General features: G+C 43.8%; 8 protein-coding genes across 8 annotated transcripts; 6 read left to right on the top strand and 2 right to left on the bottom strand.

Moving 5' to 3' along the window:
- Positions 1–404: 404 nt before the first annotated feature.
- Positions 405–1,244, top strand: AOL_s00054g119 (uncharacterized protein; the record flags this gene model as incomplete). The annotated part of the gene is made up of 4 exons (XM_011121435.1): positions 405–710; positions 809–890; positions 975–1,060; positions 1,170–1,244. 4 exons carry the CDS (start codon positions 405–407, stop codon positions 1,242–1,244), a joined length of 549 nt encoding a protein of 182 aa, XP_011119737.1.
- Positions 1,245–1,776: 532 nt separating this feature from the next.
- On the top strand, positions 1,777–3,063 carry AOL_s00054g118 (uncharacterized protein; the record flags this gene model as incomplete). The annotated part of the gene is made up of 3 exons (XM_011121434.1): positions 1,777–1,894; positions 2,052–2,741; positions 2,831–3,063. 3 exons carry the CDS (start codon positions 1,777–1,779, stop codon positions 3,061–3,063), a joined length of 1,041 nt encoding a protein of 346 aa, XP_011119736.1.
- Positions 3,064–4,753: 1,690 nt separating this feature from the next.
- AOL_s00054g117 (uncharacterized protein) lies at positions 4,754–8,958 on the top strand (the record flags this gene model as incomplete). The annotated part of the gene is made up of 6 exons (XM_011121433.1): positions 4,754–5,818; positions 5,947–6,370; positions 6,475–6,587; positions 6,650–8,002; positions 8,085–8,323; positions 8,382–8,958. The coding sequence occupies 6 exons, from the start codon at positions 4,754–4,756 to the stop codon at positions 8,956–8,958; spliced, it is 3,771 nt and encodes a 1,256-aa protein (XP_011119735.1).
- A 5,587-nt stretch (positions 8,959–14,545) lies between these two features.
- On the top strand, positions 14,546–16,735 carry AOL_s00054g116 (uncharacterized protein; the record flags this gene model as incomplete). Its single annotated transcript, XM_011121432.1, has 2 exons — positions 14,546–16,629; positions 16,705–16,735. The coding sequence occupies 2 exons, from the start codon at positions 14,546–14,548 to the stop codon at positions 16,733–16,735; spliced, it is 2,115 nt and encodes a 704-aa protein (XP_011119734.1).
- A 1,199-nt stretch (positions 16,736–17,934) lies between these two features.
- On the bottom strand, positions 17,935–18,465 carry AOL_s00054g115 (uncharacterized protein; the record flags this gene model as incomplete). The annotated part of the gene is made up of 1 exon (XM_011121431.1): positions 17,935–18,465. The coding sequence occupies one exon, from the start codon at positions 18,463–18,465 to the stop codon at positions 17,935–17,937; it is 531 nt and encodes a 176-aa protein (XP_011119733.1).
- A 1,551-nt stretch (positions 18,466–20,016) lies between these two features.
- AOL_s00054g114 (uncharacterized protein) lies at positions 20,017–21,138 on the top strand (the record flags this gene model as incomplete). The annotated part of the gene is made up of 1 exon (XM_011121430.1): positions 20,017–21,138. The coding sequence occupies one exon, from the start codon at positions 20,017–20,019 to the stop codon at positions 21,136–21,138; it is 1,122 nt and encodes a 373-aa protein (XP_011119732.1).
- Positions 21,139–23,941: 2,803 nt separating this feature from the next.
- AOL_s00054g113 (uncharacterized protein) lies at positions 23,942–25,003 on the top strand (the record flags this gene model as incomplete). Its single annotated transcript, XM_011121429.1, has 2 exons — positions 23,942–24,020; positions 24,120–25,003. 2 exons carry the CDS (start codon positions 23,942–23,944, stop codon positions 25,001–25,003), a joined length of 963 nt encoding a protein of 320 aa, XP_011119731.1.
- Positions 25,004–25,725: 722 nt separating this feature from the next.
- On the bottom strand, positions 25,726–27,054 carry AOL_s00054g112 (uncharacterized protein; the record flags this gene model as incomplete). Its single annotated transcript, XM_011121428.1, has 1 exon — positions 25,726–27,054. One exon carries the CDS (start codon positions 27,052–27,054, stop codon positions 25,726–25,728), a length of 1,329 nt encoding a protein of 442 aa, XP_011119730.1.
- Between the last annotated feature and the right edge of the window lie 541 nt (positions 27,055–27,595).

Here is a 27,595-nt window from a genome sequence, read left to right as displayed (position 1 = left end):
AATATTATTACAACTTCGAAGGCGAGCTGAAAATAAGGATATCATACCGGATTCTTTCGAGTTTTGTATTGTTCATACCCTCCCCCCCCCCCCCCCCCCTCCCTCCCCTTCATAAAAGTAGAGATGGGCTTATCATACCGTTGTTAACAAGCTTAAGTGTAGATAGAATAAGAGATTAGATAGTTTGGACAAAATGTGTTGCGTGGTAGAAGACCCCCAGCCAATCAGAGTGTTGTCGTTTCCCAAAAAGCCCCAAACTGTCTGATATCACCGATTCCATTCGATTGGGAACTCCGAACTTCACTGAATTGAACCTTCAAAACCCCTCAACCTCCAGCCGACGAGGGTGGCATCCTACATACCAATCAAATCGAATCAATCGAATCAAATCAATACCTTCAGATATGATGCTCCGTCATCTCCCGCGTACCCTCCGCCTGAGGACCACGAATCCAACATCCCTCTTCCTCCTCCGTTCTTCCTCTACATCTACCACTACTACCACCACTCCTCCCACTTCGACGCCATTCCCTCCAACCGAACGGACCTCCGTAGACCCCGATACTACAGCTGCCAATGCTACGGTCGATGTACTGGAACTACAGGCGAGTCAAGCGCCGAATAGAATGTTGACTTGGGCGAAGAGTCAGATGCCTAGAGCGGAGGCTATGGTCGGACCGAGGTTTGAGCAGACGGATTTGGCGGTGCAGGTATGATTTGACTTCCTCTTATACTACTACTGTGTAGTATGATACTACATGGTTGGGAGGGAATATAAGGGGGACTAATGTGGGGGGACATTGAATAGCCGCGACCAATGGCTGCGATAGAGTTGATTCATGAGGAACCTGTGCGGTTTGTACATGAGCATGTGGTTGTTTGCGATGGTGGTATGTTTTCCTTTATATATACTTGAGTATATATACTATCGCTACATATGGGAGATGCTTGATGCTAATGATTGGTTTGTGCAGGTGGTGGGCCATTGGGTCATCCGAAGATTTATATCAACGTTGATAAGCCGGAGGTTGTACCTTGTGGATACTGTGGATTGCCGTTTGTATGTTTTTTCCCTTCTCTCTCCCCTTTCATTTCCTTTCTTAACTATCTATAACTATAATTTTTCGCAATTGAAGATGAGGAGATGTTAATGGGTTTCTATACTACAGGCGCATATACATAACAAGGCGGAGATTGTGGCGAATGGACAGGGACCTCATGGGGAGTATGTTATTTTGGATTAGACGGGGAGCGATTGTGTATAGGAAGATATGGAGATGGTGTACATATAATAGAAATACGATAATCTTCTTCTTCCATAAACTGACATTCAATTGGAAGATTCTATCAATCTAAGTACTTATATGCATATGGAGTACTGGCGATATCGATACTTCGATGCAATTTATGAATTCAATTCAATGCAATTGGACGGCTAATTGAACATGAACAGGATCTAGCGATGCGTTGCGCGTGGTGGTTGTTCCGTCCGCATCGATTAAAACCTTCGCGCGTTTCTTCAAGCTACTTTTTTTACTTTTACTTTTTTTTTTCGTTTCCTGTCGCAGATTTTTTTTTTTTTTTTTTTTTTTTTTTTTTTTCCGTTCTTACCCACCTACACAAGTACTTTCTTACAAGCAACCTTTCTTACTTTTTGAGCGCGCGAAAGGGTTTTTTTTATCTCTTCTTACCATCGAACAGAATTCACTTTTTACCATTGTGCAATAACTATAGAATAGAAAGAAAGAAAGAAAGAAAGAAAGAAAGAAAGAAAGAATGTCGGACGGATCATCACCAGCACCAGAGTTGGTGTCCATTGGCCAGAAGCCCTTCGAGGCCTTCGGTGCGCTCGGAGATCTAGAGCTCGAATTCGAGAAGGCGGAGATTGAAGTTTGTATGTCCCTTCTCTATTTCCTTCCTTCCTTCTAACCTACCTCTTACCTACCTAAGTATCTATATACTTAAAGTATCTGCATGAAAATAGTGAAAGTATGTACTAATAGAAGAGAGAGAGAGCGGAAAAACAGTAAAATACCAAATCAAAACCACAGCACCGTTATACGAACGTCGCAACCCTCTAACCAGCCAAATCCCCGGATTCTGGCCGACGGTACTGGAAGCCACACCGGATTTCGATCAACACGTAACTCCCAAGGATGTCCCCGCATTCGCGACGATTACATCGTTAAAGATTGTCAGACCCAATCCTGAGGAACCTAGAGATTTCATCATAGAGATAGGGTTTGATAAGGAAAGAAACCAATGGTTTGAGGATGAAGTTATTAGGAAACAGTTTTGGTGGAGAGGGGTGGAAGGGGTTTGGAGTGGGTTGGTTAGTGAGCCTGTGGAGATTAGGTGGAAGAATAATAAGGATTTGAGTGATGGGGAGACTGGACGGGTTTATGAGGAGTGGAAGGCGAAGAAGGAGGAGAAAGAAGGGAAGGGGAAGGGGAAGGGGAAGGAAACTACCACTTCTACTACTTCTGCTAAGAACAGTGAAGAGGAGAAGAAAAAGAAGAAGGCGAGTTTGGAGGAGAGGTTGAAGGGAGGTCAGCCGAGTTTTTTCACGTGGTTCGCGTGGGTCGGGAGGGGGACCGAATGGGGTATTGATGGGAATCCAGTGGAAGAAGTGGAGGAGGAGGAAGATGAGGATGATCAAGGGAATGATCTGTTTAATCATGGAGATGAGCTGGCTCTGACGATTGCAGATGATATTTATCCGAATGCTATCAAGTACTTTTGTGAGTTCTTTCCCCCCCCCCCCTTCTCTCCCTTTTACCATTCCCTTTAAATCAGTATTGTTGTTATAAAATACTAACGGTGGAAATAGTGGAGACTATTACTGGCCAAGGGGAATTTGACAGTGACATGTCAGATAGCGAGGAAGGGGACGAGGAGGACGACGGAGAGGAGGAAGAAGAGGAAGATGATGAAGATGATGAAGATAATGAGGATGATGGGATTGGAAGCAGTCGAACGAAGAGATTCGGTGCTACTGTTGAAAGTGACGAGGAAGACGAGGAAGATGGGGGAAACAAAAGGCGCAAGAGGGTCAAGAAATAGATATCTGATCTGATATCGTCGGATTGTAATTAAATTAGACGGTGTGTACTAATATATCAAAATACTTTTTTAATATGGTCCCCGGCCAATGGAATAAAAAATAACAAAGCGACGACGCGCGAAGAAGAAGAAGAAGGATAAGCGAGTCCCGCCCCCCTTACTAGAATTGCGCTGGACGTACGTGAGAGACAAAGTAAACATGGAAATCAAAACATGGGCAATTTAACTGTTTTGCATGTTAGCGCAGATTTCGACTTTGCCATTTAGACAAGATCGATCGGTGGGTATTAATTCCAAGATATTGAATTGCATGTGCATGTACAAAGGGGTTAGTAGAATAGAATATAATAAAAATGCACATTCTTCGAAGTCTTCTAGAATTAATTAATTAATTGCTGGGAATGCATGATGGGCACGTCCCCTTTCCCAACGGTCAGCGACTGACTTGCCTCTTACTTGCTGTCTTACTTGCTGTAAGTACACAAGCAGTCCAGAGATCGATGATGATGATGATGATGATGATGCTAGTGTCGAACTTGCGAGGAAGGGTTATTGATACATGGAAAAGTAAACAATCCCCAACTGACTCCACAAAAAAAAAAAAAAAAAAGGTGGGACAAGTGCGACCATACTTCATTTTTATACAGTTTTTCAGTGACAGCGGAAGTTACCTCGGGAGAATTTCGTAGAGAAAAAATAAAAGAAAAATAAAAGAAAAATAAAATGCATGAATAGGAGAGTTCCTGCATACTTGAGCCGGGGGGGATGGCGCACGGTGGAGGGGGGGAAGTAAGTAAGTAATGGATAAAGAAGAGCGGTTCATGCGCCAGTCCGACTGTACATACACAGTATACAATTTAATTAAAATCCTGGTAAGTACTTACTTATGTACCTACATACATACGTACATTCATTCTCACGTTCCTTTTTGAAGTCAAATATTGGTTAATGTGGAGGGTGAATAGCTAATTAATAAGAGGGGATGTCACTGTCTTGTCTTGTCTGGTCCTGTCTTTGTCTTCTTCCCATCTACATCTACCTACCTTCTCTACTCTACTCTACTTTACTCTAATTACTATTACTATTACTATTACTATTACAATACATCTACAGAACTATCAAACACTCATACCGATATCAGTATTAAGATTGAATATTGAATATTGAATATTGAATATTCATTTTAGATCGATCTGTCTATCCTTCATTCATTCAGCCACTCCATTTGACTGACAAGAAACCGACAAACCGATCCAAAGACAGCTCAGCTCCACTTTCTGACAGGACAGCGAGATCCACTTCAAACCCGACCCGACCAAAATTTAAAACCAAACCAGATCCGATCTGAACTGAACCCAGAAAAGCAAGTTTGCACTTGACTCTCTTGCCTCTGCTTCTGGGAACTGGAGCTGTGGCTGGCTGACCTGATCAATCAAAGGTTCTGGTTGGCTGGCCTGCCGAGGATGCTGCAGCCGACATGGCCTCTTATTCTTATCCTTATTCTTATTCCCTCTTCTTATCCCTCTCACCACTACTACCCCTCCCAATATCAACATCAACATCAACATCAGCATTGATATCGATATCGATATTGATATTGATATTGGTATTGATATTAATAGTAATATTGGTATCGGTGTTGGCTTTGATATTGAGATTCAATAACAACAAAAAGAAGGAAGACCTGTGGATGTCCGTCGCTGTTCGTCGGCTGTCTGCACCATCTCAGTCTCAGTCTCAGTCTTGGTACTCAATCAGAGGGAAAAGAACAAGCATAGGAATCACCTCTTTCAGAAAACATCGCCACTCCAATCATCCTACTTCACTCACATCATCATCATCACCGTCATCGTCATCATCCTTGTCGTTGTCATCATCATCATCGTCGTCGTCGTCGTCGTTTTCGGTGTCTTCTTCGACAAGTTGGTTGTCTAGACTGGTCTCAGCAACACCACATACTACAGCTACTTCAGCTTCCCCGTTTTATAAATACCACACCAAACCTTTACTATCATCATCATCCCTCCCACTCCTCTCTTCGTCTACTACAACCACCACCACCACCACCACCACCACCACTACCCCTACATCTATTAATCAACCACCATCATCACCTCTTACTCGACCATCATCACCATCGTCATCTCGTATATCTCTCCCATCTTCGTCATCTTCTCCTAGGTTTGCAGCACGTGGCTTCAGCTCCCTGACGTCCTCCACAGTTGCCACTTCTTCTCCCTCTTTATTATCTCGTTATCGCTTCCGCCGCCATAATAACCTCGGTCTTCTCTTTCTCTCTCTTCTCCTACCCACCACCACCACCATCACAGCCACAGTTTCTGCTGCAAACCTTTCTCCTCCTCTACACCCTCCTTCCGTATCTACTTCCATTCAAGTCCTAAGTCAATTCAGATCTTTTTCCACAAATATATCTGCTCTCGCTACCGCCTCTGCTCCACCCCCGTCACTCGCCACACCCACTACCGTTATCGCTACCATGGCCGACCCTGTCATCTCGAAAAAATCCATGGAACCCCATCTGATAACAGATAACCTGGAAAAGCCCCTCCTGGATAATAGGACTTATCGAGTCATCCAACTTCCAAACAAAGTCGAGGTTTTGTTAGTACACGATGACACCACCGATAAGTCTTCTGCCGCTTTGGACGTCCGGGTGGGGAGTATGTGCGATGACGAAGAATTACCCGGTCAGGCACACGCCGTAGAGCACGTCCTCTTCATGGGCACTAAAAAGGTATCTTTTCCTCTCTCTCTCTCTCTTAATCATTTTACATATCCTTAAAAGATAAATTCATCTGTATATGTATAATATAGATAACATAAGCTAATACACGATCCTTGAATTGATCTAAAAAAAAACAGTACCCCGGCGAGAACGACTACATGTCTTTCCTAGCTAACCACGCCGGTTCCTCCAACGCTTATACTTCAGCTTTATCCACCAATTATTATTTCGAAGTCTCCCACAAATACATGTACGACGCCCTGGATAGATTCTCTCAGTTCTTCATCTCTCCTCTATTCGATCCGAATGGTCTCGACCGCGAATTGAATGCTGTCGACTCCGAGCATAAGAAGAATCTCCAGCAGGACAACTATAGAAGCTACCAATTAGGAAAATATTTGAGCAACCCAAAGCATCCCTATAGTAAATTCACCACTGGAAACCTCGAAACACTCAGAGATGGTCCTAGAAGCAAAGGTGTTGACGTCCGAGACCGATTTATCAAGTTCCACGAAAGATATTACTCGGGGAACTTGATGAAACTATGCATTCTAGGGAGGGGTATGATAACTAATCCTTGATTATTTTTTTTCCCCCCCCATGGTGGGGTGAGGTGGGGTTGGGTTGGCGGAACTGTTGACTAATATACATACCTTGTTGACTAGAATCCTTGGACGAAATGGAAAAGTGGGTTGTAGAGCTTTTCTCAGATATCAAGAACAAGGACCTCCCAGCTCCAACATTCCAAGGAGCTCCGCTCTCTGAAAACGAACTTGGGGTGAATATATCTCATTTTTATCCACGTTTTGTGTCGAATCCATGCTAAATCAATGCGATTAGACCCAGTACTACATGAAACCAGTTATGGAAACACGCGCCGTAACATATACGTTCCCATACCTTGACGAGAATCCCTACTATGAGGCACAACCTTCCCGATACATCGGTCATCTCATTGGTCATGAAGGCCCCGGCTCTATTCTTTCCGTCCTCAAGGAAGCCGGCATTGCCACTTCGCTCTCGGCTGGCCACATGCGGATCTGTAACGACACGGGTATGTACGTCGTCAACATACGCCTAACCGTCAACGGATTGAAGAAAATCCCCGAAATTACCAGCCTGCTCTTTAGTTACATCCATATCCTCAACACCACCCCGCCACAAGAATGGGTCGTCAAGGAGCTCCAATCCATGGCTGAAGTCGAGTTTAGGTATAAGCAGAAGAGCACTAATGCTGCAAACTTCGTCAGCGAAATGGCCAGTACCATGCAGAATACCATGCCGCGCGAGTACCTCCTTTCCGAGCACAAGATTCGCAAGTTCGACGCGGACTTGATCAAGAAGGGATTGTCCTACCTTAAACCCGAGAACTTTAGATTGGCGATTACTACTCCAGAATTACCGGATGGTATCAAATGGGAAAGTAAGGAGCGCTGGTACGGAGTCGATTATACGCTTCAAAAAATTCCAAAGGATGTTTTGGATGTTGCCATCAAGGCATACAAGGGAGAAGCAACACCCTCGATCGGTTCTCCCGGAAACAGTCTTCACCTCCCACACCCCAATCCCTTCATCCCTACCAATTTTGACGTCGTTCGAAAAGAAGTCGAAACGCCTTCAAAGGTCCCTACTCTTCTCAGGAACACACCGGAGTCAAGGATTTGGTTCAAGAAGGATGATACATTCTGGGCACCCAAGGCAAACATCTACTTCACCCTTCGCACCCCCAAGACATACTCGACCCCTAGAGACTATGCGCTTGCTCGCTTTTTCTGCGAACTTGTCAAAGACTCTTTACACGAATACTATTACGATGCCGAGCTGGCAGGGCTCGAGTACAGCCTCTCGCCTAATATGCTAGGGTTTGATCTGGAAATTGGTGGTTACAATGATAAGATGACTGTCCTTCTTACCAAGGTTCTGGATGCTATGAGGGATCTGAAAGTAAAGGAAGGAAGATTCGAGGTTATCAAGGAGAGGCTTGTTCGCGCTTATAGGAACTGGGAGTTAGGAACTCCATACCAAATGGTCCCCGAGTTTACTAGGCACCTATTGGCAGAGAAGAAGTGGTTGAACGAGGAAGTATTGGCGGAGTTGGATGGGCTCGGCGGAGTTGAGGAGGTCCTTGCCTGGTGGAAGAGTGTCAAAGCTCTCAGTGTCGAGGGTTTGATTCATGGAAACCTTTACAAAGAGGTAATTCATATATATATATTTTTTTGCCGTTGTCATTAAAAGGATTCTTTCATGAGTTGCTAACAGAGTTTTTTTTTTTTAGGATGCGCTGAAAATGACGGACTTGATCACTAACATCTTGAAGCCACAGCCCTTGCCGGCTTCGCAGTGGTTCGTCCGCCGATGTGTGCTCTTCCAGCCAGGGACAGAGTTAATCTTCGAGAGAGATCTCAGAGACCCCAACAATGTCAACAATGCGGTTGAATACATGCTCCACCTAGGTACTATTGAGGATCGGCAGATGAAGGCCCGCCTATTGTTGTGGGCCCAGATGTCGCAGGAGTGAGTACCTCTCTTACCTTCTGCCCACCTAGAATTCAAAAACTAATCTTATTTACAGGCGAGCATTCGACACTCTCCGCACTAAAGAGCAGCTGGGTTACGTTGTTTTCTCAGGAAGCCTAATGCAGGCCACAACCATGGGATACCGCGTTCTCATCCAATCGGAACGATCATGTGCTTACCTTGAGGAACGCATCGAGGCCTTCCTTAACCAAGATTGGGAACTGGAAGAAGAAGCATTCGAAAAGCACAAGCAGTCCGTTCTCAACAGACTGCTAGAGAGCTTGAAGAACCTTAACCAGGAATCCAACCGACTTTGGTGGCACGTTGCTAGCGAAGCTTACGACTTCTTGCAAGTTGATGAGGACGTTAAAGTCGTTAGCAGACTGACACGATCTGACATGAAGCAGTTTTATGAAACTTATGTCAAGCCAGGAAGCGAAACAAGGATGAAGTTGAGCGTCCACCTAAAGAGCATCGCTAAGAAAGGTGGTGAAGATGAGGGCAAGAGAATTGGCGGGAAAAACGTTTACATTGAAAACGTCAGCGAATGGAAGAGTGGCATGGTTCTCTCTCGGGGCCCACGACCCGTCAGAGCCTTGGAAGAGATGGAGGTTCTAGGAGTGAAGCTATGAATACGTACGTCTCTAGCACACTGGATAACTACAGATGTGAATGCAGTCGTGCTTTCTTCTGAGAAGGCATGGGTCTATGATTTGATGGTCCTTTTATGGTTTATGGCTTTTTGTTGGGAGAGGTTTTTTTTTGTTAAACCATGAAAGAAAAAAAGACGATAAACGTATGTGATATGATACGATAAGATAAGATACGATGTGTTTATGATCCCCTCCCCCTTTGTTTTTTTTGGGGGGGGCTCCTTTTGTCTCATTTCTCCCCCATTGGACGGGCTTTGAGGGCTTAATGTTTCTTTGTACCGGTTACATTATTATTCTTTGGGTCTCTTTGACTTGTGGGTATCATTTTATGGCGTTAGAAATATATGTATTCATTAATTCCTTATTACTTATTTTTATACTCTCCCTTTCTTGTCAATTCTTCTTCTCCTCCTTATTCTCCTACTCCTTCTTCATGATCATTATCCGTTTCTCTCTCATTGTTTGGGTAAAAGTGGAGGATATTCCCCTGTTTTTTCTTAGTAGCTATATCTGTACCTAGGACAACTAGACTAGTACCTAGATATCAGCGTGTATATGAAGCAATTGAAGATGTGGAGGTAACTAGGACTCTTTTTGTTTTAAAGTGTATATGTTTGGGTAAAATTGTAGCCTGCCAGAATTGTTAGAATATTCGAAGGAATTCGGAAGAAGGTAAGGCAATAGTGATAATCTGCCCGACATATTGTGACTAGTTCTCTCGCTTTTTCCCCACTTATAGAGGAAGTGCAACCGATTATCAGGCGAGGTCATTTATTTCTACGCGATGTCTCTAGGATGTTTCAAAAGAGGAATTAATATAATACTCGATGCAACTGTTAAATAGATAGACTAGACTCCGTAATATATCGATAACCGTTTTTTTCTCCCTCCCTCTCGCTTTGAATTGTATAAATGGTGGGGTTAACCGACTTATTAGCAGACGAGATTTGAACATTCGTTCATGGCATAAACTTTTTTTTTCTCTTTCAATTTCAATTTCAATTTCAATTTCGAGAAATTTGGTGGAATATAAGTACCAATTAATATAACCTCGTGATTTCCAGATATATATACTATACTCTACACGTGGGTATAATTGTATAAAAGGAAATTGGGAAATAAGTCGGAACATACTACGGAACTGCCTGATGTGATTCCGGATCCTTCCTACGACTAGTTTTTAAATTGACATTATAATCACTCGGTGGACCTGGTGCAGTGACAGTCAGGACTAGCCCAAACCTGGGATATAGATTTGGGGGTGAATGATATTGACAGTTTGAAAATTCTCCTTTTTCTTGGTTATTGTCTATCTTTTGATATATAGACCCCACAAACCGTTCTAATTTAACCACGTCAGATTGATTTAATCAAGCTCAAAATCCGATTTGACTTTTTTTTTTTTTTTGTTCTCCATAATCCTTTCAGGCCCGGAGGGTTTTGAGTCGCATGTTAAGACACCTTTCCTAGTAGTTCCCCCCACTCCGGTGGAATACCCGAATGGGAGAAATCATGTGAATTCACCTTGCAGTTAATATTCAAGATTATTTGTTTTTCGAGAAAATGTACAGGGTTTATATTATGGATGTTACTGAGATTGGTGGTAATTAAGACGGGTTTGGTGTTTTTCTTTTCTATCTTTCTTCGATCAGAATTCCTATCGATAAGATGTTGTTGGCATAACATATACGTTTTTTATGGGGTGTTGTGTTGTACAAGGTGTAAACTTTTTAATACATGGTTTAGAATCATATATCACTCTCATCTTATGCATCATAATCGTAGCATATCCGTCATATCTCGATAACATATGCCAATAGAACCAAAAAAGAAAGAGATAGGAAACCCTTTCCCCCCCCCCCTCCTTTTCGTAGTTGTTCTTATTATTATATTTTTATCTCCGAAGTTTTCTCCTCCGTTTGAAGGAAGAAGAGATAGATGGATAGAGGGGTGTTGCATGTTGTATTTTTGAAGATATTGGCTCGATTGGGTAATAAGACATGATGATCGGAAGGGAGGAGACGACATTGTGTTGTGTCGGCGAACACAAAGGGCCTAAAGTTAACTTGGTTTGGTTTGGTTGGTTGGTTGAAGAAGCTGAGGTGCATCAAAAGCTGCAGTAGCATGCAGAAGGGGGGAGGGAAGGGAAAGGAAGCCACGGGGATAGAATAGAAAATATGTAGAATAGGAATAGAATCCAATCAATCGGTGATGTGATGTGATCTCATCGATCACAAGGCCAAGGGGATAGAACAGATCTTGGATACCCATACTCAAGTACGTCAAGAACCTCTAAATAAAGTTTCGTTCTCACCCAATTAAGGCCATGACCGTCTACTGAAACCCCTCGGTTACATGCGTAAGCATTCTTTTTTTCCTCTTGCTCAAATCGGAACATGCAGCTTTCGTTCGAGTTCGGGGTTCTGGGTCCTGAGTTCTGAGTTCGGAGAGGTTAAGTGGCATGCGCGGTGGTAGAGTTTTGGGTCAGATCTTCAACGCAGGGGGGGCAAGGGAAGGCCGAAATCCAGGCGCTAGCTTAAGAGACCCGAATCTAGACGACCATGCAAGTCGCAACCTTGATTGTAGACGGTACGGCCTATCTGGCCCTCCCTATCCTTTCTGTCTTTCTTATATTTTCTTTGCCTCCTTGCTTCGTTGAGAGGGGCCTCCTCACTTTCGAGCTCGCTTCGCTTCGGTTTTGACGGATTTTGTTTTTTTTTTAGTGGTTTTTTATTACGAGATATGTATGTGATTCGCAATTCCAAACCCACGAGGTTGTTGACTTGACTTGTTCCCAGGGTTGGCAGTATCAGCAGCAGCAGCATCATGCTAGGATGCTAGCAGCCTCGTATATTACTGAAAGTCCTATAAGTTCCGGTTCCTTGCGTTCCGGAGACGAGGCTCAGCTCAGATTTGAGGCTTCGCCTCAATATCACGAGATACTCTAAACAGCCAGGGGGCAGTTGATAGGATTTCTTGCCTCATCACTTACTCACTCATCACATCGCCAATGCAGGTATTGGCGGGGTCTTTTTCCTTTCTTTCTCTCTCTCGTGCATGCAGGCGTTTTTTTTTGGATGTAAGTACTTGGATTATGTATGCTATGTATTTGATACCCTAGGGTCAGTAAGCATTTCAGGGTCCCCCGTAGTGTACCTGACTATTATCAGCCTTTTTTGTTCTTTCTTTCTCTCTCTCTCTCTAGCTCTTGGTCTCTCAGGACCTGCATCTTCTCTTGGGTTTCTAGGCATCGAGAAATTCATGGTTAATGCGAATTCGTATGCAGGATATCTCGAAACATCCGTTCGTCCTCGGGGAGGAACCAGCATTAATGTGCGTGGTATTTTCCCCGAAATCTCAAATCCTGTGGTGGGTTTCCGTTTGTATGTGACCGAGTGCGAACCAAAAAGCTGCAGGGCTGGTCCCTTGTCCCGTCCGTTCCGTGCGAATTTGGGCGTGGTGTTCCTGAAGAACAGCATGCACCGACCCCCGGCTAGCTAGTTCCTGAGCTACTTGGTTACCAATTCCGAAGACTGACTGTCTGACCGTCTGTTCCTGTCTGTTTCTTAGAAGCCTTTAACTTTTAAGATTGTTTGGCTTCCCGGCCGAAAAAAAAAGATATATTGCTGTATGTAAAATGTGGGTTAAATATTTTATACAAATTGGCAACGGCGAGAAGGAAAACGGTGAAATTTAAACCAGAGAATATTTTTCTTATTTTTTCTTCTTATTTTTTTCTGCTTCTTCCTGTTCCTTTCAAGAAAAGAAATTTCTAACTCTGGTTTTTTTTTTTCCTAACCCCCTTCCTTTGTAGAGCCTCTTTGAATGATTCCTCCTCCTCGTCCAGTTATGTTTTATTTTTCCAAAGCGGCGTCCGTGGTCTATCGGGGTCACAGTTTCAAGGGCTTGGAGCTAAGAGAACTGTTCTAGTAATGTGTACCGGTACCATCGTCAACCGAACGCCATTCCGAGAGACTAATGTAGCTCTACTTGTTATATCTTAAGGAAAACCCAGGTAATTCCTAGGGTCGCTCCTCTTACTTGTGTACTATACTTACATATGTACTCTGAATAAAGAAATCTCGTAGATCGATGGGACCTGCGCTATTTGAAGCCCGCCACTGGTTCCCTCTTGTCGTTCCTGCATACTGCAAGGGAGCGTGACAGTAATAACTAGACAGCTACTTAGTTATCGAATGACTGATAGATCTCTCCTTCTCCTCTTCCTCCTGGCTTCATAGTTCTTCCTTTTTTTATTTTTTATTTTTTATTTTTTATTTTTTTTTATTATTTCCCAGTTCTTTTTTTTTTTGTTCGCTCGCTTTGAATCAATATTGACGGCGTGGACGGCCTAGTTATTATCATTTTTTTTGATTTCACTTTTTGACAACTTCTTCTTTTTCATCATCATCTTCTTTGATTTTTCTTGACCCCTTCCTTTACTAACAGTTACGTTAAGTTAAGTTACGTTACGTTACGTTACCATAAAGCCTGGAACATGGAACGTCCAATCCGCATTCTTCTGTAAATTTCCTGAATTCAGCACCTTTTTTTTGTGCCTGTTGCCCTGCGCATACCTGAGGTGCACCCAGGTGTTTGGAACATTTTAACGAACCTGAACGACACCTGACCGACTCGAAACGAAATTCCTTTTATTTTATTTATTTTATTTTATTTTATTATTTTTTACCTATTGTTTCCTTAGTGTTTTTTTTGTTCATGACTTTCACATTCAATAAGAAGAATATCAGCGGGGGAGTTTGGAATCGAGTAGCGTAACATAACTCCGAAGTTGGTCTTTGTTGGTTGTGTGCACCACACAGCAGTCAGCAACGCATTTTTCACCACAGCATCCCCACAACGTCTCTTCACGGTCTCTCTCCACCAACCGTCGACCATCATTCCAACTTCCCTCAACCAAACGTACTCATCTTCATTACAAACACAAATCAAGAAAAAAAAATCATCAGAATCTTCCTTCCCATCAACCTTCCATTCCCAATTCCATCAACCTCACCAAAAGCTTGATCTCCATTCGAATTCGCAAGCTGAGCCAGCCTCAAAGTTACATACACAACAACATACATAGTACTTATTCCTAACCGACAAAGAGGTATCAAAGCACAACAAGGACAAGAAGGGTATGCATCTCCCTTCCTCACTTCCATACCTGGCTTTTCATCTCTTCTTTCGGAAGACTGATGGGGTTGGTTGGTGGGTTGATGAATCGATGAATTGGTTGACTGATGAGACTATCTTTATGAATTATAGCTAGAGGCTAATAGATCCAGACTTCCCTGCTGCTTTGCTTGCTTAATTGATTGATTGCTTGCTTGCTAAGGACGATATTATTAAACCCTGCTCATATCTTCCCTTGTCTGAACTCAGATTCATACAGTAGCAGCAGCAGTGGGAGACATCATTCACTACTATCACCCTTCTCAACCAAACGCTCTTCCTCCCTTCCACTCTCCTCGACTTCATCTCCCAATTTTAAAAAAAAAATCCATTCCGATCCTTTCGTCTTCTCCTCTTTCTTTCTTTTTCTTTTCTTTTTTTTTGAAACATGTGCATCCCACATCTTGAGATTTTCACAGAAAAGAGAGAAGTCGAAGCGGACGTTGCTACTGGTGCTCGTGTAGCTCAGAAGAAGAACAAGAACGCTTCACCGGTTTCAAGTGTTCCCGCTACCATCGGTTCCAGAGGCTCGAAGGAGATTAAATTCCCAATCGTCGTTGTTACTCAACCCGTTAATTGTTCTCGGTCTTCCTCCTCCTCTTCTAGTTCTTCTTCTCCATCCTCCTCCTCTACTTCTTCTCCATCATCATCATCCTCCAGCGCCCGGTCCTCCACAGATTCTTCTTCGTCAAGTTCATCAGACAACAGCAAGAAGAAAGAAAGTAAAAAGGACAGAAAATACAGATACCCTTCCAAATCCTCCCGTCGGCCATCAAATCGTCTCAACGTCGGTCATTATAAGACTAATACTGACGGCCCAAAATTACGTCCGATGACCGCTAGCGATCTGTGGCAGGTTGCCGCGGGGCATAAGACTATTCATAGACTTACCCCGGCCAACGGATCTGGTGCCCCATTGGACTGTTTGAGCGATAATGGAACGGATGAAGGGTTTGTGGGTGTCTGTGGGTGTGTGAGGTGTATTGAGAGACATGTGAGGAAGAACAGTGGTAGCAAGAAGAAACATGATGATGATAAGGATAAGAAGGACAAGAAGGAGAAAAAGGACAGTAAAGACAAAAAGGAGAAAAAGGATAAGAAAGACAAGAAGGATAAAAAGGATAAGAAAGACAAGAAGGACAAGAAGGATAAGAAGGACGAGGACGGTTGGGGCAACGGATGGGATGATGACTCGAAAAAGGAAACCGGCGGAGACGCCTGGGGGGGCGATGATAAGAAGTCTAACGGGGACGGATGGGGTAATGACTCTGGTTGGGGAAACAATACAAAAGAATCAAGTGGAGGTGGATGGGGAGGCAGCAATAACGGCTGGGGAGATGAAAAGAAGAACTCTAGTGGATGGAGCGACGACAACAAAAAGAAGAAAGATGAAAAAGATGACGGGTGGGACAATGACAAAGATAAGGTGACTTGGGGCGATGAGAAAGAAGTCGTCAACAGCGATGACGGCTGGGGTAATGATGATAAAGACGACAAGAAAGGAAAAAAGGGAAAGAACCAAGGTGGGAACAAAAAAGGGAAGAAAGGAAATAAGACGGACGACGAGGCTGAAAAGAGTGGGAACGAAAAGAAGGGGAAGGGGGGTAAGGACAAGAAGGGTAATGCCCCAGGGAAACATAACGTCCACAGCAAGCATCACCATCATCACCATGAAGATGATAGCACCAGAGCCATTACGGTTCGCATCGACGGTGATTTCCCCGAAGTTATTAACGAAGAGGGATCGGAAATCACGCCCCTTGATTCGGCTCACTCCCCCGGCAGCTTTAGGGACACGATACCTCATATTACCATTGCCACCAAGTCTCCGGGCTGCGCCTGTGGCGGGTCAACTACAACGTCTAGTGTCAGTAGCACGACCACCTGCCCCAGTTGCTACATTAAACAGCAAACCCCGCGAAACTATGTCCAAGATCTTCAAGGTCATTGGTATAGATTTGCTCCCGGTATCGACGTAGATACCTATGATAAAGATGATATCTTTAGAGGCTCGGACGGCCGGGCATACAGACGTATCTCATCAAAGAAGGTCCCAGAGGAGGAGTTCTACCATAGCAGAAGAAACCATGGCGAACACTATGGAAGCCGTCATCACACTCACCATCAACCTCCACCTCCACTGGGTGCTACCAAAGGTCAAAATTACTACCCATCACATGTTCCTGCTACTGGTTTTATGAAATTTAAGAAAGTGTTCAATAAACCTCAACAAGACCCTCGAGCAGCATACCAGGCCGCTGGCGCCGTACCAGTCTATGGTATTCCAGTTCAGCCGAATGCTCACCACGGTAGAGGGTCTCGATGGCAAGGCATGTTCCGCCTTTTTACAAGTAGTAGCAATGGCCGTTCGACCAGGCACGGAAATACACACCATCACTACAAAGTCGACCCAACATCTTCGTACGATGGCAAGAGTAGAAGCCACTTCAGTGGGTACAGACCACCAGATGGGTATGTCTATCAGTTTTGCTCATACTCTATATCTATCTTTGAAACATAATACTAATCAAACCGCATAAATTATAGACAAGATGGCTACGGACGACGCGGGGACTAGGAAGTTACCGTCATTGAAGAGGATGAAGAAGAATGAGACCTTTCCAAACGGGATGATCTGAAGATTCGGTGAGGGGGAAGTTTCACGCTTTCCCTTTCTGTCTCGATTTTTCAAGTCGACTACGTTTTGGATCTGTCGACCCAACCTTCTTTGATCCTTTGTTTTGAACCGACCGACCGACCACTTTCCTTCACTTAAGAGGCTTTACTACTGCCACTATCACCCATTTGCAGAACCATTCGACTCTCATGCCTCCTATGAACTGGATCCGGCAAAATTTACTATTTTGTCTTACATTTACATTTCTTCTTTTTTCGTTTCTCGTTTTTCTTCTCCCTTTTCGTTTTTTTTACTTTTGTTCAGTACTAGTCTCCCGGCTTTTTAATGGGAACACCTGCGAACACCCTCATTTCTTTTCAAAAGTCGATACCCACTTCCAAACACTGGCTGCCAATTTTCTTATCGTTCATTTCGTCCCGTTAATCATCCCGGTATACTCTCAGCGGCGTCAAAGGACAGGACAATTTTTTTTCTTTTCTTTTCTTTTCTTTTCTTTTTCTCTCTTTTTGTCCTTCGAAAACTTTTCATTACAAAAATATGCTTTATGTAGTTTTAGCGGCGGTTTTTTCTTTTCCTCTGATACTGTATTTATATCTCAAGTTTCTATTACGACAGCCATGACCATTGCTTCTTCATTTCTTTCTTTCCTTCCTTCTCGAAACTGGAGTTCGTGTGTTTTCCTTTGTCTTTTTTACTCCCTTTCCTTCTTTTCCACTGTACTCATTCTACAGAGCCAGTCTTTTAATATAAGTATATACCTTTTGGTTTCACTTGTCCAATGTTTGGACTTTCCTTCAATTTTAAATTTTGGAGCGATATATTGCTTTAGCCCGGCTATCACTCGTAAATTGGAGTTTTAAAGTTCTTTAAATATTATCTCTCGAAATATTACGAGTGTATACTAGTATTCGGTCATAATACTGACACATTGGATCCGAGAAGAGATAAATACATTAAGATAACAACTAAATACCCAATTAAACTATAAAATAGAACAAATATTAGTAATAAATACGTAGCTTCATTAATTGCGTATAGAAAAGGTCCCGCATGTGTATGTATATATATATCATGTACCGTAGAACTCCAACATAATCTAATCCGACATCAAATTAAAAAAAACTCCCAAAGAACACGCTTTAAAAGATCACAAACATCATAATCTCAAACAAAAACATAACCATATACGTCCCCCACGAACCCTTCATGCTAACGAAGCTTGCATCCGAGGTTTTGGAATTCCTTCCTTTTCCCAAGCACTTCTTTTTACCCTTATTCTCCTTTTTAAAGCATCCCATAGCACCGTACGATATGAGACCTCCTCCTATTGCTGCCACGATTATGAAGAGGAGCATTATGATGCATAGACATTTACAGAATCTATGTCTTCGAGTTTGTGGTTCGACGTCTTGGGGTGGTTCTTCTTCTTGTTGTTCTTGTCGTTCTTGTTGCGATTCCGCGTCGCCTACGTCTGCGTAAAAGGTGCCCCATGTTTCTGCGTGTTCAAGTTTTTGAGATGAAGGGGCGGGATCTTCTTTTGTTTGGGTTTCTTTGGAATCCGAGGTTGGGGGTTGTTTTTCTGGATCTTTGGATGAGGTTTGGAGATCTAGCTCGGGTTCTGGGTGTTGGACTTTTTTGATTTCGGTGGAGGTCCGAGCTTCTGATGCCATGTTGTTGGATTTTTTGTCGGATACGTGTTGTTGTTGCAAGTCGATGTATACCAGCTATTGTTCCTGGCTGGTTTAAGCTTCGGAGCTACTTATAATTGCGACGCGATGTGGAGAGAAAAAACTATTCGCAGGAACGATACCGCGATTCCTACTGACTAAGAGAAGGCTGGCCTTTTTTCCCCCTCCTTCTCCTGGAAATCAATTACTTCTTAAATACACAATTCCCTGAGCTGTCCAGCGCTAGAGGATTCCGAGGAGCACACCCTCTCGCTCGCTCTGCTCCATTGGGTAATCACAGTTTAATCCCGCCAACTCACATATCTTTCAGCTGTGAAAGAAAAAACATAAGGGAAACGAAGAGCCTAACCATTTCAGCCTTATGCCAACCTTTTTGTCCAGCCCACTCATAGGTCCCATGGTTGTACAAAGTTTTCGGTTTAGTTTGCCCGCAAACTAAGTATCCTTAGCTGTTGGTTTGTTCCAGGGTCTTTTTTGCGGAATTGGGAGTATTTTTTTTTAAATGTTTTATTCCCATGTTTTATTCCCAAGACTTATGCTAATCCCACGACAAGCGCTTGGCGACGCCTCCCCAGCCTTGCTTGTTTTTGCGATTGAAGGACAATTTGCCGATACGTAGCTAAATGGGAGAAATGAAAGAGGGTGATTTGGTAATATGATGGCTTTGCTAGGGTTCTTTTTATCTTATGTGGCGTTCGTTTATAGTTGGTTGTTGAGCGCTGTATGTACATAGTATGTGGGCACGTGTGTGTGGCTCTTTGCGGTCTATGTAGACATCCGTGAAGCCTTGTGAGTGTCAAATTGGGACTGCGAATATGATGCGGGGTGACATCTGTTCTGCGAACGAGGGAGGCGTTCTTTATAAACTAAACTATGTTTAATACGCCATGGATGAGCCCTAACTAGTCTTGTATTAAAAGGCTTCGGCACACGGCTGGATGAGCCCCATGAATCCACAATATTTTTGCTCCCTTGCAAAAAGTGTTTAAATGGAGCCTTTCGTCAAACTTTGTACAACCTATATAAGTATTTACTTACGTAAAACCCGATAGCCGGTTCGCCTTCGTTAGTCCATGCATTCTTTAGAGAGAGAAAAGGAGAACCTCTTGATTGTGGCGCCATGTGCTGATAATATGCATATGCATCAAGTTTTCTGTGATGTAACCCTCTAGAAATAAAATTATATTGATATAAGTAACTCAAGTAAGTATTGCGACAAAGAAAAAAAAGGCAAGTTCCGGGGAAGCGAGAGGGGTATCGACGACCCGCCAGAATGGTTTATAAAAACCCCCCGGATTTTCCCCATAATACGCGTAGCGTGTTACAATTCCACAGCAGGTCTTCCAACGGATTGTGAAATCTGGTAGCCTTGTTTGATAGGTATATACGGCCGGATACTGGTTGTATATCTTGTCGACCGAACATTCGTTTCTATATTAATTTTTGACCACTCGCTTCTACTACAACTTCATCATTCGCTTAGTTCACCTCATCTCTACGTCTATAATACCCTTTGGGTCCTGACTTCACAAGATGAAATCTATTACATTCACGAACGTTCTATTGGCGGTATCGCTTCTTACCACCAGTGTCGCCGGCTGGTCGTATAACCACAAAACCGTAAAGATAATCCAACACTGCACCACAGCATACTGCGACCAAAATGTCCACCCACCACAGTCCTACACAAAGACCATCCACAAAACCACCAAATCCGTGGTCACCATTACCCCAAAACCAAGCACTTGCTATACCACGAAGAAGGATCAAACAAAGACAATTACTAAGAAATATACGAAGACTTATACCGTAACTTCCAAATGTAGCACACGAACTGTATACGAACCTTTCATTGTCACTGCTACTCGGACCATTTCCAAAACTAAAACATTAACAATTTCGATCACTGTTACAACTATTACTCCGGACTCGACGGTGGTTCCTATCCCGCCTGGATTCGTCAGCGCCGGTGATGACCCAGATAATCAATACACTCTATCATCCGAAGACGATGGCCTCGAGAAAAGACACAAGAAAACATTCTACCCGACCTCCGTGAAATGCACCAAAACGATCCAAAGAATCTACAAACACACCATCACTGCTAAAAGACCCACAACCACAATCACGAAACCAGGCAAGACCAAAACCAAAACCATCAAACAAACCAAAAAGGTCACAAAGACAATCTACCAACAAAAGAATATCAAAACCACTACGATAACCCATATCATATCCACTAGAACCACTACGAAAACCAAAACCTCCACAAAGACTGTCACAAAAAGAGTCACCGCCTTTGCCCCTAGGATAACTACCTACGGAGCCTGCGGACCACATAATCATTTCCAAGGTCCATCCGGTAGTAGTGTGGATGTTGTCGTTTTACCAGAGGATCCTATAGTACCGGCCAGAATTGCTTATGACTGCTGCGCACAGTGTCACGAGCATGTTAGCGCACAGGGTGTACATGATTGTGCTGGTAGTTATTTTAAATTTGACACGGTAAAGTTGACGTCTGTTTGTCGGTTGAGGTTGACGAATTTTTGTAGTTATGATAATCATTTGAGGTTTAAACCTTTGATTGATCCGTCGAGGGCAGGTGGACAGGCGCTTGGGAATGGGCCGTGTGGGAGGTGGAAGGTTCAGCTTTGAGGTACGAGGTGGGGAGGCTTGTATTGGGATTTTTATGTCTTACTTTGTGAAGTATGGGATTTGAAAGATATCGAGACTAGGAATTTATGAAATCGACTATGACTTAGTTACTTAGTTATGATTTGAGATTTAATCGATTGTCTCCTACAAATTGTAAGAAATAACTCAGGATAATCAAAACATGCTTGATGTGATTATTTTTTTCGACCCCCCTCTTTTGCATGTTTAATGTTTAGATACTACCACTTACGCACATATTTGCGTTGTTCTAGCTAAATACAACAAATAGGCAAAGGCAAGACTTAGAAAGGTGAGCTTTGCATTGAATTCGATCTCACATCTACATATATCATATTATGGTATGTGTACGTGCAGCTACACAGCCTAGCCTTGCACGCAGCCAGGCCGATGGCCCGGCCAGATAAGCCTCTTGTATTTTAGGATGGCTGGCTAAAAATTCGGAAATTTCGTCAACCATGCGCGCGGATATGATTTCGCTCGTGGCCCCAAGACTTTTAGTCATCAGTAAGGTATATATACATATGTACATGGCACACGATATAGATATAGATATCATCAATCGATCTTGATCCATAGGAACAATATTGGCTTTTATGCGTGCTTGGGTACATATATATATAAGTAGCCTACCCGAAGATAATGAGAGAGATTTCTCTGCATCGAAGCGAAATACATTTCAAACGGACCTACTTCTGTCTTGGATATTAACAACATCGTGTCAACCTAAGCCCCAAAATATTCAGCACCGGTACGCTTGCCGGTGTACATGTATACACCTTCAGGTGAGTCCGGAAAGCTAACAGTTTATGTACCACGGGTAAGAGTAGTACGGGGCCATGAAACTCCTAGCTCTTGTTACCGCCTCACATCACTCAAGAATTGGTTGAATGCAGTGGGAATAATTTATGGCAGGATACGGTTTTGATTTTAATGAGCAATGATCCATGGAGGCTCAGATGATTGAACTCGGGCTCCTATGGCTCAACTTCAAACTACCTAGCAAATTTGATGGCAAGCAAGCCCGGGAAACAAAATGGAGAAAGCTTATCAAATTTGCGAAGAAGAGTACCGCAAGGATCGCAATTTACTAATAGAAGATGAGCTCCAGAGATTTACCCAAAATCTTGGGTCAGGATCCTTACAAATGCAAATTCCCGGTTTCTTATGCATCATTCTCGCAATTGTGAAAGTTGGTATTGGGGGTGTGTTCTCCCTTTGGGCATCCGGCTAGCTTACTCTCCAACTATTCATTATTATAGCCACCCCGTCCGATCAAAATCCACTGTATATTACGCTTCGGAGGCTAGCCCCTCCACTATCTATTATCAACAAGTTCATAACGATAACTTACTATAGCTCTCATCATAGCCGTGTGCACGTTTGTTATCAATATTATATGCGTTCACCTGATCGGTATATGATATATAAGCCGAAAAACCCCTTCGGGGTGAGAGCAATGCCACCTCGCTCATTAATCTCCTCATGTGGAAATGAACCACGTTGCTGTATACTTCTTTACTTCTTGTGCAGTGCCTACCCTAGACTCGAGGCTCTTTGTCAATATGTATGCCGCATAATTTTCCAAAGATGGATTTCCGGGCCTAGTTTCTGAGAGCGGTCCACATCCACAGAAACGTATAGGACCCTTCTTTTTATCTTAGATCTTGATTGAAAATGTTAAATCATATTCATTAATTGACCCGCTCTTACTGAGCTCCGTACTTTCAAAATTAAAAGGGATTCCGGGGTTCCTACCATTTACACCTACTTAGCTCAAACATACCGCGAGTTGCCCAAACCGAACCTTTGTTACAGAATCACCGACGACCATTGCATTGTATTGCATCCGGATCCACACCATTTCGAATATTATATTTCATCATCCACTAACATTCTGACAACTTCTTGTTTAAGCCTCCATATAATTATCTGTAACTGTAAGTATGACCTGACTCTCTATCTTACATCCAGAAAAGAGCCCTTCTCGCTGACACCTCCTTCTAGACCCCACTCCCAGCCAACTATCCAAGGAAATAATATGTCTTTGTCTGATATCGAGATATCACGATATCTAGTTACACAAAGAGATCGACATTGGTGATCCTCGTCGGAACCTCCAACTCAACACATCGGAGATGGCACGGCGTTTTCCCCCCCGAACTCCGTCGTGGACTTCTCAAGAGAAAAAAAAACCAACTTCATTCTTACTTCCATGGCCTCGAGCAGCGGAAGCTATAATTTTCCGTTTTCCTTAAGATCACCAACTAACGCCTGAAAAAAAAAAGTGGCGTGTCTTTGTCATCAACTTGCATATGCAACCTGCTGACACCCCGGTTAAGTGAAGTCTGGTCCACTAGCTTTGTGATTAAATTTCATATGCCAAAAAAACCTTGATTGACTCCATTTGGCTTTCAAGAGTTCCAGCTGGGGTAACGTTATTGAGTGCCTCGGGGTTCGCGATCGGGACTCGGAGACTCTATCTCCGCTAAAGGCCGATGTTTATCGCTGAAGATTGACAAAGTAGAGCAGCTTCAAGTAACTTATATAATCATCGACTCTTGCAGCTCTTTAGCTAAGGTAATACATACTGTTTTGTTAGGTGTGTGACAAAGACGGCACAATCAAACTTCAACGTGGTTTTGAATTCACCCGAAGACAGCATTAATATTCTTGGCATTTTTATACCACACGACTACGACGTCATAGTATTTCTCCATTTCTCCACTCGGTCCGGACCTCGCGACACACAATCGATTGATTGATAGAATCTATATCAGTAAAGATGGTTGCGATAGATGCAATTAAATCTTCTAATGCTGCTGCTAAGGCAAAGCTACCACTAGGGCTCGTTGCACTCTTTGGTAGGTTTCAAAGGACCTTTCTAATCTATCCCTTTTTTTTCCGATCCACTTAATTAAGTAATTGTATGAATATAAACTTACCTTTGAAATGCCAAAAAGTTGGCGCAACCAGTGGTATCGGTGAACACACCCTCCGCAACTTTTACCAAACCGCCCCATCTCCACGAGTATACTTCGTAGGCCGTTCACAATCCTCTGCGGACCGTATAATCGCCGATCTAAAGCCATTGAATCCAGATGGTCACCTCGAATTCATCCAAGCCGATGCTACACTCATCAAGAATGTCGACGAAGTAACCCGGAAGTTTCTCGAGAAAGAGAAGGAGTTGAACGTACTCGTCATGTCACAAGGATATTTAACATCTGAGGGAAGAGTTGAAACCACTGAAGGATTAGATGCAAAGCTCGCATTGAACTACTTCTCCCGTGCGAGGTTGATACAAAATCTACTTCCTTCGCTGTCCGCGGCAGCTAAATCTTCTCCGTTCGGTGCTCGTGTCCTCTCGGTTCTTTCCGCGGGGAACGGAGAAGGGAAAATTAATTTCGATGATTTCGAGCTCAAGAAGACTTTCTCTCTGCGGAACGCTGGGGTAATGGCTACCACCTCAAATTCGGCTATTGTGAAGTATTTGGCAAAGGAGCACTCGAATATTGGGTTTATACATGCCTTCCCGGGTGGTGTAGAAACGAATATTATGGAAGCTGCACATTTCCATCCTATTGCAAAATGGACGGCTAGGATCTTAATGCCACTGGCGAGGCCGTGGATGTTTACTCAAGAGGAGAGCGGTCAAAGACATTTCTATTTGACGACAAATGAGAAGTTTAAGGCCGGAGGTTGGTTGACGGATAGTATGAATGAAGAATCGAGTTCGGCGCAGAAGTTTGTGGATAAAGGATTGTCTGATGAAAAAGTTGGGGAGAAAGTCTGGAAGATGACGCTCGAGGTTTTTGAGAGGCTTGAAAAGGAGAGGACTGCTTAGGGCTTAAGATTGTTTGATTTGTATCAATTTGGTAGTAGCAATGGTCGTTTGTTCCTTTCAGAAGGCGCCTTTTCATTTTTTAGGATAAGTGGGCAATATGTATTGAAGTTCGTTATAGTTTCTTAGGCGTTTAATGGTTACACAGCTTGGGAATATCAAAATATCGTCATCGAGTGAACTAGCGTCCCCGAATTAGTTATGGCTTCGACAGGGCTAGCTTAGTCTGGGGGGCTAGCTCTGATCAATAGCCCATTCGGCTGATCAGGATTGGATCCAATCCATAATATTGATAGGTTAGGAATATATATTTTAATATGTAATGCACAATTTAATAATGTACCGTATGTACATATGTATCTAGCTGCAAGGGACACCCTCTTCGGCAAGGAGAATAATAATAATAGCACACAACGACGTGTAGCAGTGGTCTATTAGTAATGAGAAATAACAAAGGATGGAAAGGGTAAAATCATAGGCCGTAAACATCATATGTGATAATGCATAGAAGAAAATAGGAAACCTCATAACTGATAGTGCGTTTGAATCATGTAAAGGAACTATAACATCACAAAGATATTTTTGGTGTTTCCGTCTGACAAATAATGAAGAGGATACCAAGAAATGTAACAAAAGAGACACCTTCGAAAACGCACCCTGCCCGCAGCAATGCCCCATGGTATCACCCAGATGCGCCTTATCCATACTTACCTGTCTTGAATCGCCTACAGCCATCTGTTGCCGGATTGTCTGCCGCCGCCGCCGCCGCCGCCACCACCACCACCACCACCGGAGCCTTGAACCCACTTGTCGACATACCCACCGCCGCCTCCACCTCCACCTCCACCTCCATTGCCGCCGCCGCCGCCGCCGCTCTTCATGTTCAACATGTCCGGTCGTCTCTTCTCCTTCTTGGAGCTGTTCAAGGCCTCGGTATACTGTCCTGGGTAATATCGATCATACCTTTCACCGTACCCTTCATCTTCTTCTTCCTCATCTTCGCTAGCTGGGCTTCCAAAATCACCGCCAAGGGTCTTTCTCATTTCCTCGAATTTGTGGCCCCGGGAACTGCTCCTGGATCCATAAATTTTCTCGTATTCTTGACGATACTTAGCATGCTGCATACGTTCTCTTTCCGCTGCATGGACCGCTTTCGCATCGGAATCGTGCGACGAGTCAGAGGTCATGCTATTGGATCGGATGGGTGGCATACCGGGATGGTAGCTGTGGCGCATGTGCGGACCACCGCTGCTGCCTCCGTGGCCGCCGCTCCCAATTCTTAACGGGAGGGGCTTATTCTTGCCACCAGCGGCACCGGCGCTGGGCCCGCCTTCGACGTTCTCCTTGCTGCTGACTGGGACGAGTGACTTGCTCATTTTTTCGTTGGGACCGCCGCCAGGTGGACCGTTACCAGTTGGTGATGGGAACTGACCGGGCATGTACATGTCACCGCCGTATTTCCTGCCTGGGACGTTGGCGTTGGCAGGGCGGGGTGGTTGTGTCTGTCTGTTAGGCTTGCCTCCCTTCTCAGACTTCTCAACCATAACGCCCTCGCCGCCGACATCGTCTTCTTCAGGTAATTCGCCAGCTTCAGCCATCCGGCGTTCCTTTTCAAACATTTCACGCTCTGTCCATACTAGATCCTGCTCTATGCGAAGCACTTCGCCTTGCGCTGCGATAAGCGCTTGTTGCGCACGGATCAAATGGCGAGCTTGATAAGCCCATTTCTGGGAAAGCATATCTTGCGGTGGGAGTCTTGGTTTGAACCCAAATGGATCATACAAAGCTGGTGGGCCACTTTCTCCCTGTGACTGGGATCGGTGGCCGTGGGAAGGTGGTGGTGTAGGCATCGGAGTTGCACTGTTGTGAGAAGAGTTTGGAGAATTTGGTGCTACAAGTGGTGGGCCTCCTAAAACTGGTGGTCCTTTTGATGGGCCTGGGTGAGAATGCTCTCGAATATGAGGGGGGTTTATCCTGTCTAAAGGTGGTCCTCCGGGTCCTCCGCCGTGGCCAGGTCCAAAGTTAAGAGTGAGAGGACGAGGAGGGCGTGGCATGTTATGAGGTAAGAAAGACAACAGCAATTAAGAATTGTAAATTGCGGGACAAAAAGCCTGTTTTATTTAGGGTGCGTTGGGACAACTTGTCTCGAATGCACCTCTGTTTTGTCTTCTGCAAGCAAAAAGTGCACAAGCTAGCTGGACAGTCAGTTTGAAAACAGCTGATGGAACAAAAAGCAAATTTGAAAATCACCCTGAGAAAACGCAGGAAAAGGCGATCGACTGGATGCCAGTTGCTGGTAAGATTGTCAAACAAATGGTCTGTTGTTCCGTTAATGGCAAGAGGCGGACTCGAGGGGACTGTCTGGGCAGAGACTGTGACTCTTCCTTGTATCGATAATAGTCGAACGGGCCGAGGGGTAAACAAAACGGGACCAAACGAAAACTGAGCTTTCTTTCTTCCTGTCCGTCCTTTAGGATTTAAAAGGAGAAGAAGAGGAAGAAAGAGAAAGGGGAAAAAAAGAAGAAGACACAGGTGAGAAAGGGAAACTGCTTTCAGCCTTCTCCAGTGATATTATCGTGTGTGTATTCTTTTTTC

The sequence above is a fragment of the Orbilia oligospora genome (genome assembly GCF_000225545.1).
Source record: "Orbilia oligospora ATCC 24927 unplaced genomic scaffold scaffold00054, whole genome shotgun sequence".
Lineage (NCBI taxonomy): Eukaryota > Fungi > Ascomycota > Orbiliomycetes > Orbiliales > Orbiliaceae > Orbilia > Orbilia oligospora.
The sequence above is the reverse complement of the archived record's forward strand: the minus strand, read 5'-3'. Positions and strand labels throughout refer to the sequence as shown.